The sequence below is a fragment of the Onthophagus taurus genome, chromosome 7 (assembly GCF_036711975.1).
Source record: "Onthophagus taurus isolate NC chromosome 7, IU_Otau_3.0, whole genome shotgun sequence".
Lineage (NCBI taxonomy): Eukaryota > Metazoa > Arthropoda > Insecta > Coleoptera > Scarabaeidae > Onthophagus > Onthophagus taurus.
The window spans coordinates 36391585-36409329 of record NC_091972.1 but is presented as its reverse complement, the minus strand read 5'-3'; the positions used below and the strand labels follow the sequence as shown (position 1 = coordinate 36409329).

The window sequence follows — 17745 nt, the reverse complement described above, 5'->3', positions numbered from 1 at the left end:
GCTAGTAAAATAGAACCAACATTACCCTATTAGAAATTAAGAAAATAATCAAACAACTTCCTAAAAAGAAATGTCCGAGTTACGATTTGATCACAAACGATATTTTAAAGCAATTCAATAACAAAAAAATACTTTTAACAACACTTTTTAATGGCTGCCTGAGAAATGGATATTTTCCAGATAAATCGGATCATGCCCAAATCGTAGTTTTACCGAAACCCGGAAAAAATCACAAACAAGTAGACGGTTATCGTTCGATTTGCTTACTGGGTCAATCAACAATCTAGAAAAAAGTTATTCAAAGCCGCCAAACACTATCCCGTCATATCAATTTGGATTTAAATCGGATCATTCAACGTGCCATCAACTACAAAGAGTTACTGAAGCCATCGAAAGGGGATTTGAAGCGAAGCAATATACAGCAATAGCTTTCCTGAATTTCGCCCAAGCGTTCGATAAAGTTTGGCTCGAAGGCTTAAAATACAAACTCTTACATCTAAAACTATCACCAAATCTGACAACTATATTATTCTCATTCATTGAAACACGAATGTTCCAAATCAAAATAATCAACGAACTGTCAATAATTAAAACTATAAGAGCCGGAGTACCTCAAGGTAGCGTATTAGCACCATTGTTATTCAAAATTTATGTTGACGACATACCAACTGTCTCAGGAATGATATCGATGTTTGCAGACGATAGTGCCACAATTATCCAGAACAATAATATTACTAATACAATTGAGTCACTACAAAAAGATATAATAATAATAATAATAATATTTATTAACCCATAACACCATTATAAACCCCTATAACAAAATACTTAAAATCTAAAATAAAAAGGACCAAGTCAGCATTCCCAGTGGGTCAGCTGTTTTTCATTGGTTCTTTTTCTACATTTTGTATACCTATATAAACTTAAAACTTCATGACGGCAGACGGAAATAGAAAGACTTCTTGTTACCAAAAACTTAAAACTAATAGCAATTATACATATCAGTAAGACAAGCAATCTAGTAATTAAGAAGAGCTAAGACAAGGACAGGAGAAGAAACACATACACGTCTAAAACACAATTAAAGATGTTCACACTACGAAGATTTCGAGAGCTGCCAGTGGTATTAACTAACAACCAGGTTGTAGAATGGTCAAACTAGGTTGTTAAATATCTTGGAGTTTATCTCGATACCAGACTTCACTGAGGCTTTCACATCAACTAAAAACTTAATGAAGCTAATGAAATGACTTAATGAAAACTAATCTTCGTAAACTGCAGGCGTTTCAAAATAAAATCCTACGAATAGTAACAAATGCATATTAGAAACGACCAACTTCATAAGGAACTAAACATGCCAAAAGTAACAGATTTTATTAAAAGAATTATTGAAAATTAAACTAAAACTAGAACTAACACTGGGACTATCACTAGAACTAACACTAGACCTAGAACTAGAAACTTTCGGGTTAAACCGAGCGTTTTTTGAAAAAATGTTTGACGTTTCGGATGCCATGTTGCACAAAACTACCACAAGATTTAGTCACAAATAACGTTATTAGCAAAGAGGAAACAACAGCATAATCTCAAATTATACTGAAAACAAAACATTAATGTCATAAACTGTACATATAAAAATGTTGAGCCAATAAAATCTGATAAATAAAAAAAAACAGCTATGTAAAGACCATTTTAATAAATTTAATTAAACCTAACACAAAAAATTGTTCATTATTTTTCACTTGGTTTTCATTTCCGTCTTGAAAAATAATCACTTTTAGTTCTTAACCTTGAAAAATAACGTCTTCCGGTTGAAGCGTCGCTTGACATACAACCCAAGTTAACCCTAATTTTTTTCTACTGCCAAAACTGAGCGAAAAGAGAAGGAAAACAGGAGGGGTGAAAGAAAATAAATAGACGACAATTTTAAACGTCGCGGATATGGGGCCGTCCGTTTTGCCGAAGGCGATTTTTTTATTGCACGGGAGATTTTATTAAAAGCCACCGTCTGATATACGTTCGCTCGTAGGTTCGCCATTTCGATTCTTTTTCTTTTCTTTTTCTGTCTCGTAAATCGCCATTTACATGAGGTGTTCCGAAAGCTAATGGTTCGGAAGACTTAGCGCCTGGCTAACGTAATCTTTTAGGGATAGGTATAAAAGAGGTTTTAAATAGAAGTATTTTACATCTATAAGACTTCTATTTCAACGTTTTAATTAAAATTAAAGAATTTTATTGGAAATTTCAATGTTAGATACATATTTTGATTTTAGACGGTTATGATCGATTTCATCAGAAGCCAATTAAGTCTGGGTTCCGTTAAATATCTCCCAGGGGGTCATCATAATAAAGAGTAATATCTCCGGCGCTTTAAAGCCAATAAACCGTTAAATATAGCGTTGGTAGTAGACCGACGTATTTTAACTCTTCGTGGAAATTTACGGCCACGAAAGCAGTATAATCCTACAAAAGTGTGAAGGAATATAAAAGTGCGCGAATGGCTAAGATTAGCTGAATTAGTGCGATCATGGTTGAGGATCAAAAGAAAAATCCTGACAAAGTCTCGACAAACGTGCTTGTTGAAATATTAAATGGAAGGTCTCGACATTTTCCTTTCTTATTTTATCACAACCCTCACATATTTGAAAAGCAAAAGATTAACCAAAAGCAGAGAAATTTATAAAACATAGTTTATGAAACAGAATTTATAAAATGGATTAATAAAGCAGCATTTATAAAAGAGAATTTATAAAATTAAACTGGCACGATCGGTTTAATATAGAAACAGTAATAAGATTAATTTCCAACAAATACTACCTATTTACGCAAATAATAAGCTTTCAACGAAAGACCACATACGTGATTAGTGATTACATACGGGGAAAACTTGTGTGCGCGAAGCCTTTATAGGATTAGCGATAATGAACCTCGCTAATAGGCTATTATGTTAGTTCACGGATTACAATCTCCAATGTCGTTTAATCGTTTTACTAACAATACTGTCGAAACTCTCAACGCTTTTCTCTTACCCGTACGAAAATTGCCAAATTTAATCCTTTCAGCGTTTGCATTTAAATATTTCAATTGCCCGAACCGTTCGAACATCCAGATTTAATTAAATCGGCGATAATTGCGTATTCGACTACGACCGCTAATTGGAACCCTTTACAAATCACGCGGTCCTCCGTATTCAATTTCATTGATTTGACATATTCAATTAATTATTTATATCTTATCAGTATAAACGATTATATATGTTAAGATTATTTTATATATTTACAGCGAGATGGTCATTTCGATTATTATTAAATATGATAAATATTATATACATGAATATATGTATTTATTGCATATAGTACTAAAGATATTGATTGGATGAAAATTTGTAGTTATGGAAGTGTTGCAGTCCAACTACAAGACCTTTGCTTACTGCAGTTCACAGAAGCATTTACTTTAGCGCGAGAACACATAAATTGGACAGAGGACGATTGCAAAAACGTATTGTTCATGGATAAGTGCAGAATCTGTCTTTATTGCAAAGATGGTCGATAAGAGCTGGCGAACGTTATGCTGCCTGCACTGAGTTTCTCGAGTTCCTTCTCAGTTTCTCATTAATGTTTTAGAAAGGAATTTCTTTTGAGGCACACACAGATCTCGTTCGATTGATAGAAGTGCATAAACAGCACGACGATATATAGCAGAGATCCTAGAAAAAAATACGATGTGTTATATTGGATTTGTTGGAAACGGTTTTCTGTTAATGCAGGATAATGCATGGTCACACACAACACGGATCGTAATATAGTACATTGAAGAAATTGGAATTCTAAAAATGGAACATCTTGCTCAAAGTCCTGAACTTATTCCTATTGAGCATAAGTCGGATACCTGCTGCTAGAACACGTGAAGAGTCCGATTATTCAAAGTAAGCATATCTTTTATATCTTAGATAGCAAGGATTATAGATTTAAAACCATTTTATCTGTGCTAAAATTAAATTTAGGACATCCCCGACAGCAGGATAATATCAACAGTCAATAACAAAAAAAAAAGAGAAAAGGTCTATTTAAAGACTATAGAATAACTATCGAAATTACAATCTTCCAAAAGGAGTAACGTATTAAAGTTGTGATACTAATGGGGTCAATAATGACTCGAATAAGCATTCAGTGCACTAATGTTCATCACGCTATAAAAAACTCAGGATTATCTTCTTGATTGCCTTTGACAGTTCATTCGAAAAAGTTAGTCCATCCATAGCATCTCCACCTGAATTATTTCTATTACAACCAATTATGTATGGTTTTTAGCATACTAGGAGGCTAACATAGGAATTACCTATTACATATTCTTGAGGAATTACCAATTCATTTCTTCCAATTGTACCAAACAGTGTAAGATTTCTTTTTCTAATTCGCCAGGTAAGTTAAAGCTTGTAAAAATATTATTAGTTACCACGTTTTTCCTTGATCCTACGAACTCCTTTATAATCTCCAAGATAACAAGCTGTCCCTGATTGCGTTCCACCTGGTTACTTATTTTCCCGATGTATAGTGGCGGCCAACTATTTAACACGCTAACTATTGTGAACGTTTTCTTCATCATTTCAAGAACATGCATATTTGAAATAGTAAGGACATCTCGGTTGTCTTATCATTTATAACACTAACAAAACTGTTTTACTACCAAATAAACTCTGTCTGAGAATTGCAATGATTAACTTCTCTATAAAGGTTTAAATTAGTACACTTATTATATGCCAGACGCAATTTTATTTGCTATCACAGATTTTCGACCTAATTCCAATTTATAGGCCAATCCAAAGTTGTTACAGAGATCAATTAATAGTTTTTCACAATCATGTTTTGAAACGTTGTTATAATTGTCATGCTCTGGGAATTGTCACCGGTCTTTTGCATAAGGAAGTTTCTTGTCAAATATTAAATATCTTTGTATTGATGTCGGTTTTACATTTCACAATGAATCTTACAATTAGTGAACTTACGCCTTACCATGAAACACAACCCTAAATTTATGTTACCACCTTAAATTACCACAGGTTAAGTGCATCTAAGGTTAAATTCTTGGCGTGGAGGACGTGATATCAATCTTTATCCGTCGAAACCTAATCGATTAGTTTTTAATTCGTCTGAAAACAGAATCCTTTTTACTCTAATTTAAATGTTGCCTCGCAAACTCAAGTCTCGTTTTAATGTTTTTTATGTCTTTTCCGTGCAATTCCTGCATGCAAGTTTGCCTCGACGACTCGACTTCTAATAGTTTAAGACAATCCTGAAATGTCTTTAGCAAATAATTCCCTTTTAATTACGGTTGCAGTGAGCTCTGGATAAGATTTACATAGGCACATAATTAGAGAATCAGTTCTTCGTGATATTTTTCTAGGTCGTTCTCTGTGTGGTATATTTTTTGTGATATTGTACTATTGTAGTCGAGCTTGATAAATCATTGTTTTTGAACTGTTTATGTACTTTCCTTACTGATCAAGATGATCTTAATCGTTTGCAAAAGTAGTGCACAAACAATTTTCGTTATCTAAATTATGACAAATGTATACATATTACGTTCAGCAGAAAAAGATACACCGTAGGCTATGACTACAGACTTCGATCGGAGTCCTAGAGAGTTACTTCTAGTGTAAAGGATCTGGGCATCGTTTTCGACTCTAAATTGCTTTTCAACAATCATTCGGAAGAATTATTCTGTAAGGCTAATAAGTTTTTAGTATAACGTGCTTATACATTGCCTATGCTAATAGTGTACTAAATTATGCATCGGTTGTTTGGAATCCTGTGTATGCTTTGTATATTGACCGTCTTCGCGAATTGCAGAAAAGATTTACTCGATATTTAGCTTACAAATTTAACTTACCATAGTGTTCGTGTAGGTGCACTGTCTTCGGTTCGCGAACGCTGCCCGGACGTAGAACTGCTCCTGATATGTTATTCTTGCATTGATGAAGGTTTATTTGACTCGCCAGATCTTGTGAATCATATTTAATTCGCCGTGAACAGTTATTTTATTCCGAGATCAGTGTTTCTTTAGATTGCCCACTTCTAGCATTAATACATACTTTAAATTGCTGTTACATCGTATCATAAATACGCATCGGTGTTATTGTCCTAAAGTAGACATTTTTGTTTTATCGTTTATTAGTTTTCGGAATGCTATTTGTAAATTGAACGTGTGTCAATAATACTTTTTATTTTGTAATTTATTTTGAATTCAATCATTCCTGTTACCTTTCAGTTTGTAATTGACTTTGTAATTGAGTTCTTTTGTATTTTTTTTAACTTTGTTTTTGTGTTTTAGAGGATACTATTGTGTGGGTTGTACGTATCCCAAATAGTGAAATAAATAGTAAATTAATTTTTTTGGTATTAATAATTCTGTCATAACGAAATCACGCCCGGTGGCACATCACTAGTATTATTTATTAAGTGTCTTGTATTTTTCTAATTCTCCTTATCTTCTTTACCTTAAGATCTTGGTTTCTTCAATCTTTTAGTGGTCGGTCAGTAACGTAAATTATTGACATTTGAATGGATTTCCAATATAGGTTCAGACTGAGTAACCAAAATTACAGTACACTTGGGAGTAGGGTTGAGTTCTTATCATCCTGTCTCACTAAAACGAATCAATTTTTGGGAATAAGTTCAAATCAATAGACAATCCCATTTTCATTTTTGTAATCGTCGTGTAATCGATCGTCGGAGTAGTGAAAATCAACAAAGCAATTCATCGAAGATGTTTTGATTCGTGGGAAACAATTGTTGATTATTTACGATAACAGGTTTATTCTTAATTAGTTGGCCGGCACCATATATTGGGCAACTATAAGCATACGAACTTATATTGACACATTAGCTTGAATTTTTAGAAAACAGGTGATTAGAAATTGATTTCTATTGATACTAAGATCAAAATCTTGTCTTCATTTCGTGACGTATTGCGTATTCGTGCGAGCAGCAATTAAGTACGTCATATATATAATTTCACACATTCACTGTAGATAGATAGGAAGGTATATAATAGATAGTTCACTATAGATAGAAAGTTAGACTAGGTTTATGAGGTCCAAGGAAATGGAAATAGATAGATAGGAAGGTATATAATGAGATAGATTTTTGGCGGAGGTGCCGGATACAAAGTAAATTGTATATCATAAATTGATCCCATAAACTCAGAGATCTCCGAATCAACGCAAATTTTTCGCTCAACTAAACTTTGAAACCTAAGCGCCCGCTAATATAGAAACTTCGTTTGAGTCACCGCCGGCGCCGGTCGTAAATTCGTGAATTTGCCAACATGACCAAACTGAACTTCCGACTTTTTTCTACCAGTTTTGGATTGATACGATATTAATTGTAAAACATCTGCCCAACGGCCTCGCCTTAACCAGCTGAAATCACATTTTCTTTACCAATACCTTAGCCGAGCTTACAGCATACCGATACTAAACTGGACAACATATATTAGAAAACCTCAGTCAAAAGCGACCTCGGCTAAAATTGAGACAGAGTATGTAGAATGTTATTCACTCTCTTTACCCGTTTTGGGTTGATATAATATAAATTAGTACGTATTGGCCACAAGCAAACTCTGCTTAATCGGCTAAAATCATATGTCCTGCGGCAATACTTTATGCGAGCTCATAGTGGCCAACATATATTAGAACGCCTTGGCCACAAGCGACCTCAGCTAAAATTTAGACATAGTGTGTAGGATGTTATTGATTAAAGGGGGAAATCCATTTAGAACCTTCAAAAAACTTTTGTGATACTAAAACATTACAGCGTAATTCCAAGTATTTCCGCATTAATCGCTGCTTTCCTTGAAGCGCCCTCTTGGTTAATTCTTTGAAAAACGGTTTTCCTGAAAATATTCAACATGTTGAAAAGAGAATGAAGGGAAAAGAAAATTGACAGATTGCTCTAATAACAAAACTGAGTACATATTATGGCCTGGCTACTTGCAGAAATATAGATAGTACAGAGAATATGAATAAAGTGATAACGGCAACTTATTATTACATATGCTCATCAGTACTACATCCAAATCATCAGTACTGTCCGCTAGGATCTGAGAGGTGATGCAAGTGGTAAAAAGCTAAAGGAACTGGATCGGATCGTTTAGTGAATCCTTTACCACGTCATTCATATGTACAAAAAATGTACTGTCAATTTATAAAGATCTATCTCAAGATAATTTGCTAGTCAGACTTTTGGAAGGTCACACTCAGAATGCTAATGAAAGCTTCAACTCGATGGTTTGGCGATTGATCTTAAAGCACATAGATTCCGGCTTAATTTCTGTTTTTCTTCTGGCTAGCCTGTTTAATGAAGGACACAGTGTCATTTTAGAAGTAATGATTCATTGAATATGGTTATTGGCATACAAACAAAAAAGCAAAAAAGTTCATTCTATTATTAAGAAACGGAAGGTTTATTGTATGGTCCTACAATTGCAAACTAGGCGCTAAGTTTGGAAATTGAAAAAAATCTATTTTTACAATTTGAAACTTTAAACGCAATTTCGCAAAACTAGTTGTAAAAACGTAGTTTTCCTATCTTATCGGTTAATTAGTTTTTATTGTATTAATTAACAAAAATTAATAAAAAATTAATTGAAACACATATTATGTAAGGTTAGTTTGGTTTACAGCTAAGGAAGGTCATTCGTCGTAACAATTTAACAATTTAATATAGGGGAAAGTACCATTTTTTAATTTTATGCGAATATGCACATATTTTTTATGAATACTATAATACTGATAATAGGACATAAAAGGTACTAATATTGCCTACATGTTAGTATATTTATTAATATTCAAAATATAATTTAGAATGCAAAGAAATACATTTAAAAATTTGTGTTTTTGGTCCAACCAAGGCAATCAGTCTTCCAGGTTGGACCACCAGTTGCCCTAGTTGGATCATTACATACCGTTAATACAATCATATTTCTTGACATTTGGGCTCACTTCAGCACATTTTGTGTGCACCAAAATATGACATTTGATGCACCGAATCATGATGCATTCCAAATTTTGTTTGTTTTTTTTTTGTTTAAAAGATTTTTCTTGCTTGTTATTAATGTAGCTTCAGTTTTGGAGGCGGTGATACTTCATGGAACATTTCGTTCTCAACATTTTCGATTGTTCTAGTTTGACATACGTCAACAACAGTGTCATCGCCTTCACTGTGACTTGATAACATCGATATTGGCTCCGACTCAGTACTTGGTTTAGGCTGCAAAATATCTGATGGTGTTAATTGGCTATCTTTAAAGACATGTCGATTACCAGGCCAAATACAAGAGGCACGGAAAGCATTCTTGGCAGTTGCAACCGTAATTGCTTTCCCATATGCTTTTCCCTTTACATTGACGAAGAAAAGTTTCTTGTGCCTGAGTAAAATAAATTTGTAATGGGCCAAATAAAGCAACGTCTAAAGGTTGCAAACGATGAGTAGTGTGTCCAGGTAACTGTGCAAAACAACATGCATCCAAATTTCTGCTGTGCGTGGTATGTCCATCTAGTAATAAAAGTAACTTCTTGTTATTGCTACAATTGACGTGATGTTCAAAATGTTTCAACCAGGTAACGAACAATTCGGAATTTATGTAGCCTCTTTCTTTTAAAAATTATCATTGGAGGGACATAAACCCCAGCTGCACTGACCGCGCAGACCATAGTTGTATTAACTCCGCTTTCGTGTTTTTACTACACGAAACATTAATCGCAATTTTTTCAAAACTACTTTTTTACATTTTACAACTCTTGGACACGATATCTGAAAAACTACTCGACCAATATTCCTGAAATTTGTGTTTTCAGGAAATATTAATGTTAACGTTTGAGTCTTAAAGAGATATTGTAAATCACCAGATAAAATGATAATATTCAAAAAAACATGGAATTATTAATATTATTGTTTCTTATGGTTAAGTCTCATTTTTTGATATAAGAAAATGCATTTTATATCAAATTAAAGTTTAATCTTTCCTCTTTCATAAAACATATAAAACGTTGCTAAAAATTAATATAAATTTTATCAAATTTCAGCTGCGGTTCGTTCATGTAAATTCTCTTGGACATGTAAATCTATGAATTTATTAATAGAATTATTATAATTATAATTCCACGATGGCTTACCCCTGGGTTAAAGCACAAAATTAGTCAAAGTTAGGAATTTGGTATCAGAACGGTTTCAGGTTCGTATTCCAACATAGCAACTCCCCTTTCTATTCATAGCTATAAATTTGCCAACATTTAGAAATAGTTCAAGTTATCACTAAATATGTAATATCGAAATTCTCACCTTGATCAACTAAATTAATTTGTATTTAATTTGCTTAATAGTATTGAAATTGGAAATCAGTTAATAATGAACACAAAATTTTGCATAATTAAAGAATGCGCAGATACATTATTCGTAAAAAAGTACACGGTTAATTAAAACTGTAACATCGTAGTGTGGCGCGACGCAATAAATAATCCGCGGTTAGATGTACCACGTTGGCCTACAGTTGGTAAACTAGAGCTCTGTAAATAATTGACTGGCATCAATATTCATGCTGGGGGCGTGTGCATTAAGGTCCGCGACCTTTAATTATCGCGGACGATGAATAATTTACAGGGAGGGCTTTATCTACCGTGTAAATTTGCTTTTTTATCCCACGCCGCCCGGAATAAATTTCATAGAAATTTCAGCTCGAAATATCTCGCTTTCTTTCGAGCTGAAATTTATGGAACTGAAACTAAACTTGCGAATAGTTTTATTCTGGAAACTATAAACTTTACGATATTCATTAAGGAAATTTATACTTTATTTTAGGATAAATTGCTTTCAAATTTATCAAGAGGTAAAATGTTATTGATGTAACGGGCTTCGTTCGCTGAACTGCAGACAAATGCATTTTCGAAGAGCTTCAACATTACTGACAGATTTCCCTTATGCCACTACCTCAAAATATAATAATGAAATGTATGTAGGAAGGCGAGGATAAAACGCTTACCACATAATTTCCCTTGGCAATTTTAAAATTCACGGACAACGGAATTACTTCGAGCGTGGTTTATGGTTTACCGAACGGCCGCAGGCCGGAGTTTTCCAGGCAAAAGCTTAGTAAAGAGAGGGTTCTCATAAAGGCGCGAAAGTAGAAATTTCCTTCGTAAATTAACTAATTCCGAACAACAGGTGTCGGTATCCGGGAGGTTGTCGAAAATGACACTCCATTATCACAGGATTAGTCCTTTATCGTACTTTTTCAGCCCGCTCGGACGATGTATGTCTCGCATTATTTGTCGTAAGCCTGAAATATGACCGCGAAATTTCAAGCTCACGCGCACAGCGCAGACAGCAAGTACGTTCATTCTTGACATAGATTAACGAGGAGACTTTTTATTAGATAACCAACTGACGCGACGTTAACTGTACCACGCTTACAGCTTGTAATCTTTAATCTACATGGTTAGAAAATAAATTGGCAGTTGGTTTTACATAAATCAACGTCTTGATATGACAAGTAGCTTGTAAATTCTCGTTTAATCAACGTGTTGATTTATATATATGTTTTTGTAATTGATAGAAAAGTTATTATATAGTTAGGTGTTCAATTATATAGGACTTTACATACGTAAGTGGAAATGCCCGATTTGAAATCTATTTCGAATTCCGCTAAAACCACAAAGTATTGCGAGAGTACACGAAAATAACACAAAAATAACCTTTTAGGTGGTCATAACTCATAAACGTAAATATAAAAGTTGTGGCACACTTGCTATTTTACAGTTTTGCTTTCAGCTGCAGAAATATGAAGAAAAAGTCGAAAAGGTGAACATTAGATGATATCGGGGTTTTACATATTGTTGTTGGTAGAACACAGAATTCGGAACGTTTTAGAAAAAAAGCTTGAATATATAACTTGTAGAAAACTTTAACCGTAACAATATTGCTCTTTTACACTTTTGCTCTCAGATTCATAAATATCGAGAAAAATTCATATAGGTGAAATCGTAGTTCACTTGTTGTTGGTAAAGCACGGGATTCGAAACGTTTTAGAAACAAAGTTTTCGTGATTTTACATCTTGTTGTTGGTAGAGCTCGGAATTCGGAACCTGAAGGTGAAAAAGCCCGATCTCATAATTCGCTAATATTGTTCTCACATGCAAAATCTAATCTAATTGAGGACTAGAAAAAATGTAGTCTAGCTTTGCATAGGTTACCTTTGATATTTATTATTTAAATTGTACTTACCATTTAGGATGTGAACGTATGTGCTTGCAGGTTGAGCGTTGCTTGGCACGCAAGAATAGTTACCAGAATGTCTAGTTGCGGCACTACTTATTGACAATGTACTCGTCTTCGCTGAGAGTTCGGTCTTTACGTTAATACCCCTGTCTGTGTCGAAATTAATCATTCGGTTATTATGGTACCAAAATACGTAACTTGGAGGTTCGGTGCTTTGCAAAACTACACACTGCAAATTCAAACCCGAACCGGGTTTCAGATATTTTTCCGATGGCCCGGAAATTTCAGCTTTTGCCTCTGAAAGAAAAAGAAAAGAAAGCATAAAAGAAAAGAATTATTAATCAATACAGTTTCTTTTGTTCATTAAGATTTTTAATTAAATTATAATTTGAAATGTTCGAGTTAAATCGAATCGATTCTTTTTCTTTTCTTTGTTGTAAAAGTAAGGAAAGAATTTTGTAATAGGAAAAATTTTCGTTTCCACGTGCCAGAACCGTTTGTTTCAATAAGATCGCGGAACATTATGGAGTGAATTAATGGTATTCAGAGTAGAGCCGTTGGGAAGAATTGTGGCATAACTTCCAGTTCGAAATGCAGAGTTATTGAATATCTTTCAACTACGTCGACTTTATTTCCATACGGGAAATAGCTTTCAACGGCATCACCTTCCGTTCGACAGTAAAATCTACTTTGCCTCGCGCTATTTTCTCCGTCAAAGTAATAGACCTGTGTTTATGAAGTTTACCTAACATAAAATGGAAGCCCGCTTATTATTCTAAAAGAAGTTACAAAGACTTTGTATTCAAACTTTATTTATGTTTAAAATAGAAATCAGAATCGTCATTTCAACAACGAAACAAGTTTCAAAACTACTATTTAATGCAGTAGTTTTGTATAATAACACCATTTACTACAGCATTAGGGAACCATTACCGTGTCCAATATTTAAGCGTAATATAATTGTTTATGTTTACCAAACTTGGATTATCCGATGCAATGTCACAAAAACGTGTGTATAATAGGAGTATCATTACATTAACTTGCGATAATGATAATTTTATGCATTATTTCACTCTGAAATATTTAATTTCAATTTAATGAAAACCCCATTTTGTACCATTCAATTTACCAAAGGTAATTTTAAAAAGTCCGGAGTACAAGTAACGCTTACGGTAATGTTATGTATCACGAATGTCATTAAGTATTATTATTCAGGGAGCGATTTAACGACAGCCATACGTAATCGTGTGATTATAATCCACGAACATGGAAAATTACGACGGCTTATGATCGCAAATTCGGCGAACTCATGAATATACACAAGTTTTGCATTGTATATGGATGTCAATTAAAGCCTATTGTTCGTTGTTTGGCTGTGGAACATAAGCTCCTTTCACTGACAAAATAACAAACGGATTTAGTTTATTGGCGCGGAGCTTTTTATATTTCCAATTAGTTGACACTACGGTATTCATATAAAAACTACGTTTTTGGGGTTGGAATTGATGAAATATAAATAATGATTTAAATGGAAATAAAGATAAAAGGTAAATAAAATATTTTGGTTGTGTTAACAGATCAAACAAAAAATAAATTTGTTTTGAAAACTATTTAATGGTGAATGAACAAAGTTGTTTACCGTAATGTTAACAATAATTTGATACAATTTTCATAAAACCTGTTACAAGTTGGATAAAAAAATTACAAATATTGATCATATTAAATATCATGTTAAATGGATTTTAAATCCAGAGAAATTTATCTTCTCGTATCTCAAAAATGTTCTTAGATGCCTATTTCAATGGACGATATTTTCAAAAATCTGGTTCAATATAGGACTCAGATGCCATCGCATACTTGGCGATTTGTTTCGAAATAGCAGCCAAATCCAGAGTGAGCTTCACCAACGCATTTAGTCCAAATCAAATTATTTTTAGATATTGATCAAGAATCCCGAACAAATTATGAGTCTTCGCTCTCATAAGGTAGCTCTTCTGTAAGCTACCTTGTGAGATGCTAGCAAATAGTTGTTTGGTATTGATGTAGTTTCAATAGTTTTGAAAAATATATTTTTTTATTGTTTCTATTTATTGGTATTCCTTGGCACAAAAATCACGAGGTAAACGATGCTATGGCTCAATTGACTCAATTTACATGGAAATACACTTCCTTACCAAAAGTTCATCATACACAGTACACGTTGTGATTTTTCTTCACCATTTTCTGTTGACATAAATTCAACCACATAATAACCAACATATTTACGATACGGTTATCATTTCAAAATCTGGTCCATCATTAATAATACAAGAACTATGCTTAAATTCTAATATTTCCTTATACATATCCATTCTGCAAGATTGTCCACCATTAATCCGATCAGCATTAATTAATTGATAAAGGTTCTATAACTTTTTTTTTAATTTGAAGAATTTTATTTGATCGTATAACACAATTTTTCCAAACAAAAATAAACCTTGATCATCAAGCTCTGCAGTAATCTCAAGCCTCCCTCTTATCTTGATAGGATTCTTAACCTTTTTGGTATTCTTAAATTCTTTAATCACACTCCTACAATGATAAGGCATTGCTATTTAGTTTGGTATAATATATAAAACATTTAAATTTCGTTATTAATTGTAACGATTTAGAATAGTTTGCTTTTTTGCTAAAGCTAAGTATCTTAAATCCATCCAGCATCTTACGGTATCTTAAGGTCAAGGTCATGTTGTCTTCTTCGGACAAACTTGACAATTTTAAGATTTTAAAAAACAAATTAAAATACAACTTCAAAGAGAATATGAACAACAGGGTAACCACATTGGGAGGATCTTGTTCACAATTTCTGATGGAATATCCAGACAATATAAACACCATCTGTTCCGCTATTTGGATTTATTTAATCAAAGAAAATGATTCAACAACGTTCCAGCTTCAGACCAGGCCACTAACTGGGAAGGGAAGAAATAAGCAACCCACATGAATAAAACGAGATACAAGTCGGTCTGTTGTTACCACTGCTCCGCATGTATGTCTGACGGAATAATTGGCCCCACACATCCCCATTCAGTCGCTAAAATAAAAATAGCAACTCAAGGGACCATGAAATTAATTCTACAATTTCTTGTCTTCGCCTGTTTATCCACCTTAGTCTGATAACATCACCAGATTTATTTTTAGCATGCTATATAGATCTGCTGGACCTCTCACTCAAAAAGAAATTGAAAATATCATTGAAAACGTGTTGTAAACTTTTAAATCAGATTTAAAAGCAGACAAAAGTTCATTTTCTTCTAATATAGAAAAAATTTAGTAATAGAAGACTTTAGAAATGATTAATGATTCAATGCCTCTATTCTGTCTTAAAAAAAAATTAAAGCAAACTATCGACGTGGTACCAGTGAAACAAGCAGTAGTTTGGGAGAATGAAAATATAGAGCAAGAAATATCAGCACCTAATAATGAAGAACAAGCTATTTAATAATGTACAGAGAAGCAACATATGTTCCTGGACTGAAGATGTACCGATTAAAATGCGTGAAAAAAAAACGTTTAAGTGGAGTGTTAAATCAGAAAAAAAAACGTTACGAACCACTACTCGAAGTTGCTCCTGATGTCTCTAGTGGATCAGAAGCAAAACCGCTGCTTTTCACGGAAGATATTTACCCCACTCACAAATTAAGAAGTTTTGATTCAAAGTTTTGGTGCAAACGATTGCTCCAATGTTGATGAGGGTGTAGCAAATGAAAGTTCATCTATGGACCAGAGATAAGAGGCAAAAATAGTTTATGAAAAAAATACATGAATCCCATTTTTTCGTTTTACCATGAGATAAGTTCAATTTAATTTTTCATAAATTCTCTCCGATTTGGTAATATGTTCTGTATGGACAGAACGGCGAAATAAAGGTATTCAGAGAACGGTGTACTTTCAAAATTTATAAACTTTAAAAGACTCAAGATCTGATGCTGAATATCAATATATTCAAGATATTCCTTAAATGTTAACATAGACAATTGGTTTACATCAACTGATTCTGCTAGAAAGCTTCAAGACCATCATCCTGCAACCATAGTTGGAGCTTTGAAGAAAAAGAAAACTGAAATACCACGGTCATTTATTTAGGGGAATGATTAAAACAAGAATACTGCTATGTTTGCTATCAAAAATATTACTGGTATATTTTCTTCTTGTTCTCCAAATTCAAAGCAAAAAGAAATTGTTCTTCTGTTACTACAATAAAGGTGATACAGAGAATTCGACGAAATCATTAATTGTTACAATAAAACTTGCCATCAATTGATTCATCGTTATTTCATTGTAAGGAAAACAAGACTTGTTGAAATAAATTCAAGTATTCTTTGTGGGGTTCTAGCGATGAAGCAAACGAAGTCAAAACGCCTACAAATACCTACTTAAAACTCCGAGCCATTATTCAGGGCATATTAAACTTGCAATCAGAAACTAGTATTATACCTAAACCGCCATCATTCTGTAAATGTCGTTCTCTCCCAGAAAAAAAGATCTTCGCAAATCGCGGATTTTATCTAAAACGTATGATAAGTTTGCGCTGAGTAAACTGCTTCGATCACCTCGCTAGCAGCCAGCTCTATAACAGTTGGAACATCTTACTTATTTGCTTCACTTTTATCGCCAACTTCTTGCTTGAGGTCTAATGCAGGCTTACGACTTCTGTTCAACAATTTTTTATATAAATAGGCCCGTGAGGCAGCGGATGAGAAAATTACCAGCAAGGAGGATAATTTCCTGCTTGGTGTGTACAGATGGAACAGCGGTTATGATTCCACATTTTTTTCCATGTCCTTGTGAAAATCTAGCAGGTGTGTAAATCGCATGTTCTGTTTGATCCCAGTATACAGCAAATATACAAAATTACGTAACGATAACATACAAAAGATGGTACTGTATATTACTAGTACTTACATTTACTCTAAACAAAAGTGTAAATAGTAGTACTGCATGTAGTTTCTCAATACTTATGAGATTTGCATTTAATTAGTCCTGAAACCGAACAACTGATAAACAATGTTTGAAACGAAACGAACATTATGTAAACAACTGAATATTTACAAAATACGTAGTGTTGTTATGAATCGAAACTTCCAAGTAGGTGTTGGCGAATCAAAGAAGTTCATATCCAGGTTTAAATGACTTTATAAGATAGATAAAGTTTTTACAGTTCTCAATTCTCTTTGTTTTCTGTTCTTTCAGTTCATTAATTTCCACGATACATTGATTCGTAAATAATTTAATACTTTTCAAATTTAATATTTTAAATACGAAATTAAAAAGTATAATGGAAAATTAATTCGTTATTGTTTGACTTTCGAAATAAAAGATATCTAATAATTTTAATTTGTATGTCAAAAGCATTTGACCATCAAAAGCGGGGCAAAATTAAAAACCCCCCATCGAAAAGTTTTTTAATTAATTTATGACGTGCTTCACAACT

The 17745-nt window shown here is 33.4% G+C and overlaps 1 protein-coding gene across 4 annotated transcripts in view; it reads right to left on the bottom strand.

The window, feature by feature from the left end:
• Positions 1-17745, bottom strand: part of LOC111428558 (defective proboscis extension response 13) — a 262116-nt gene that overhangs the window by 17878 nt on the left and 226493 nt on the right. For all 4 annotated transcript variants that reach the window (XM_023064252.2, XM_071197877.1, XM_023064170.2 and 1 more), the window contains one exon: positions 12279-12569. In XM_023064252.2, coding sequence (XP_022920020.1) covers positions 12279-12569 — 291 coding nt within the window. The remainder of the gene's footprint in view (positions 1-12278; positions 12570-17745) is intronic.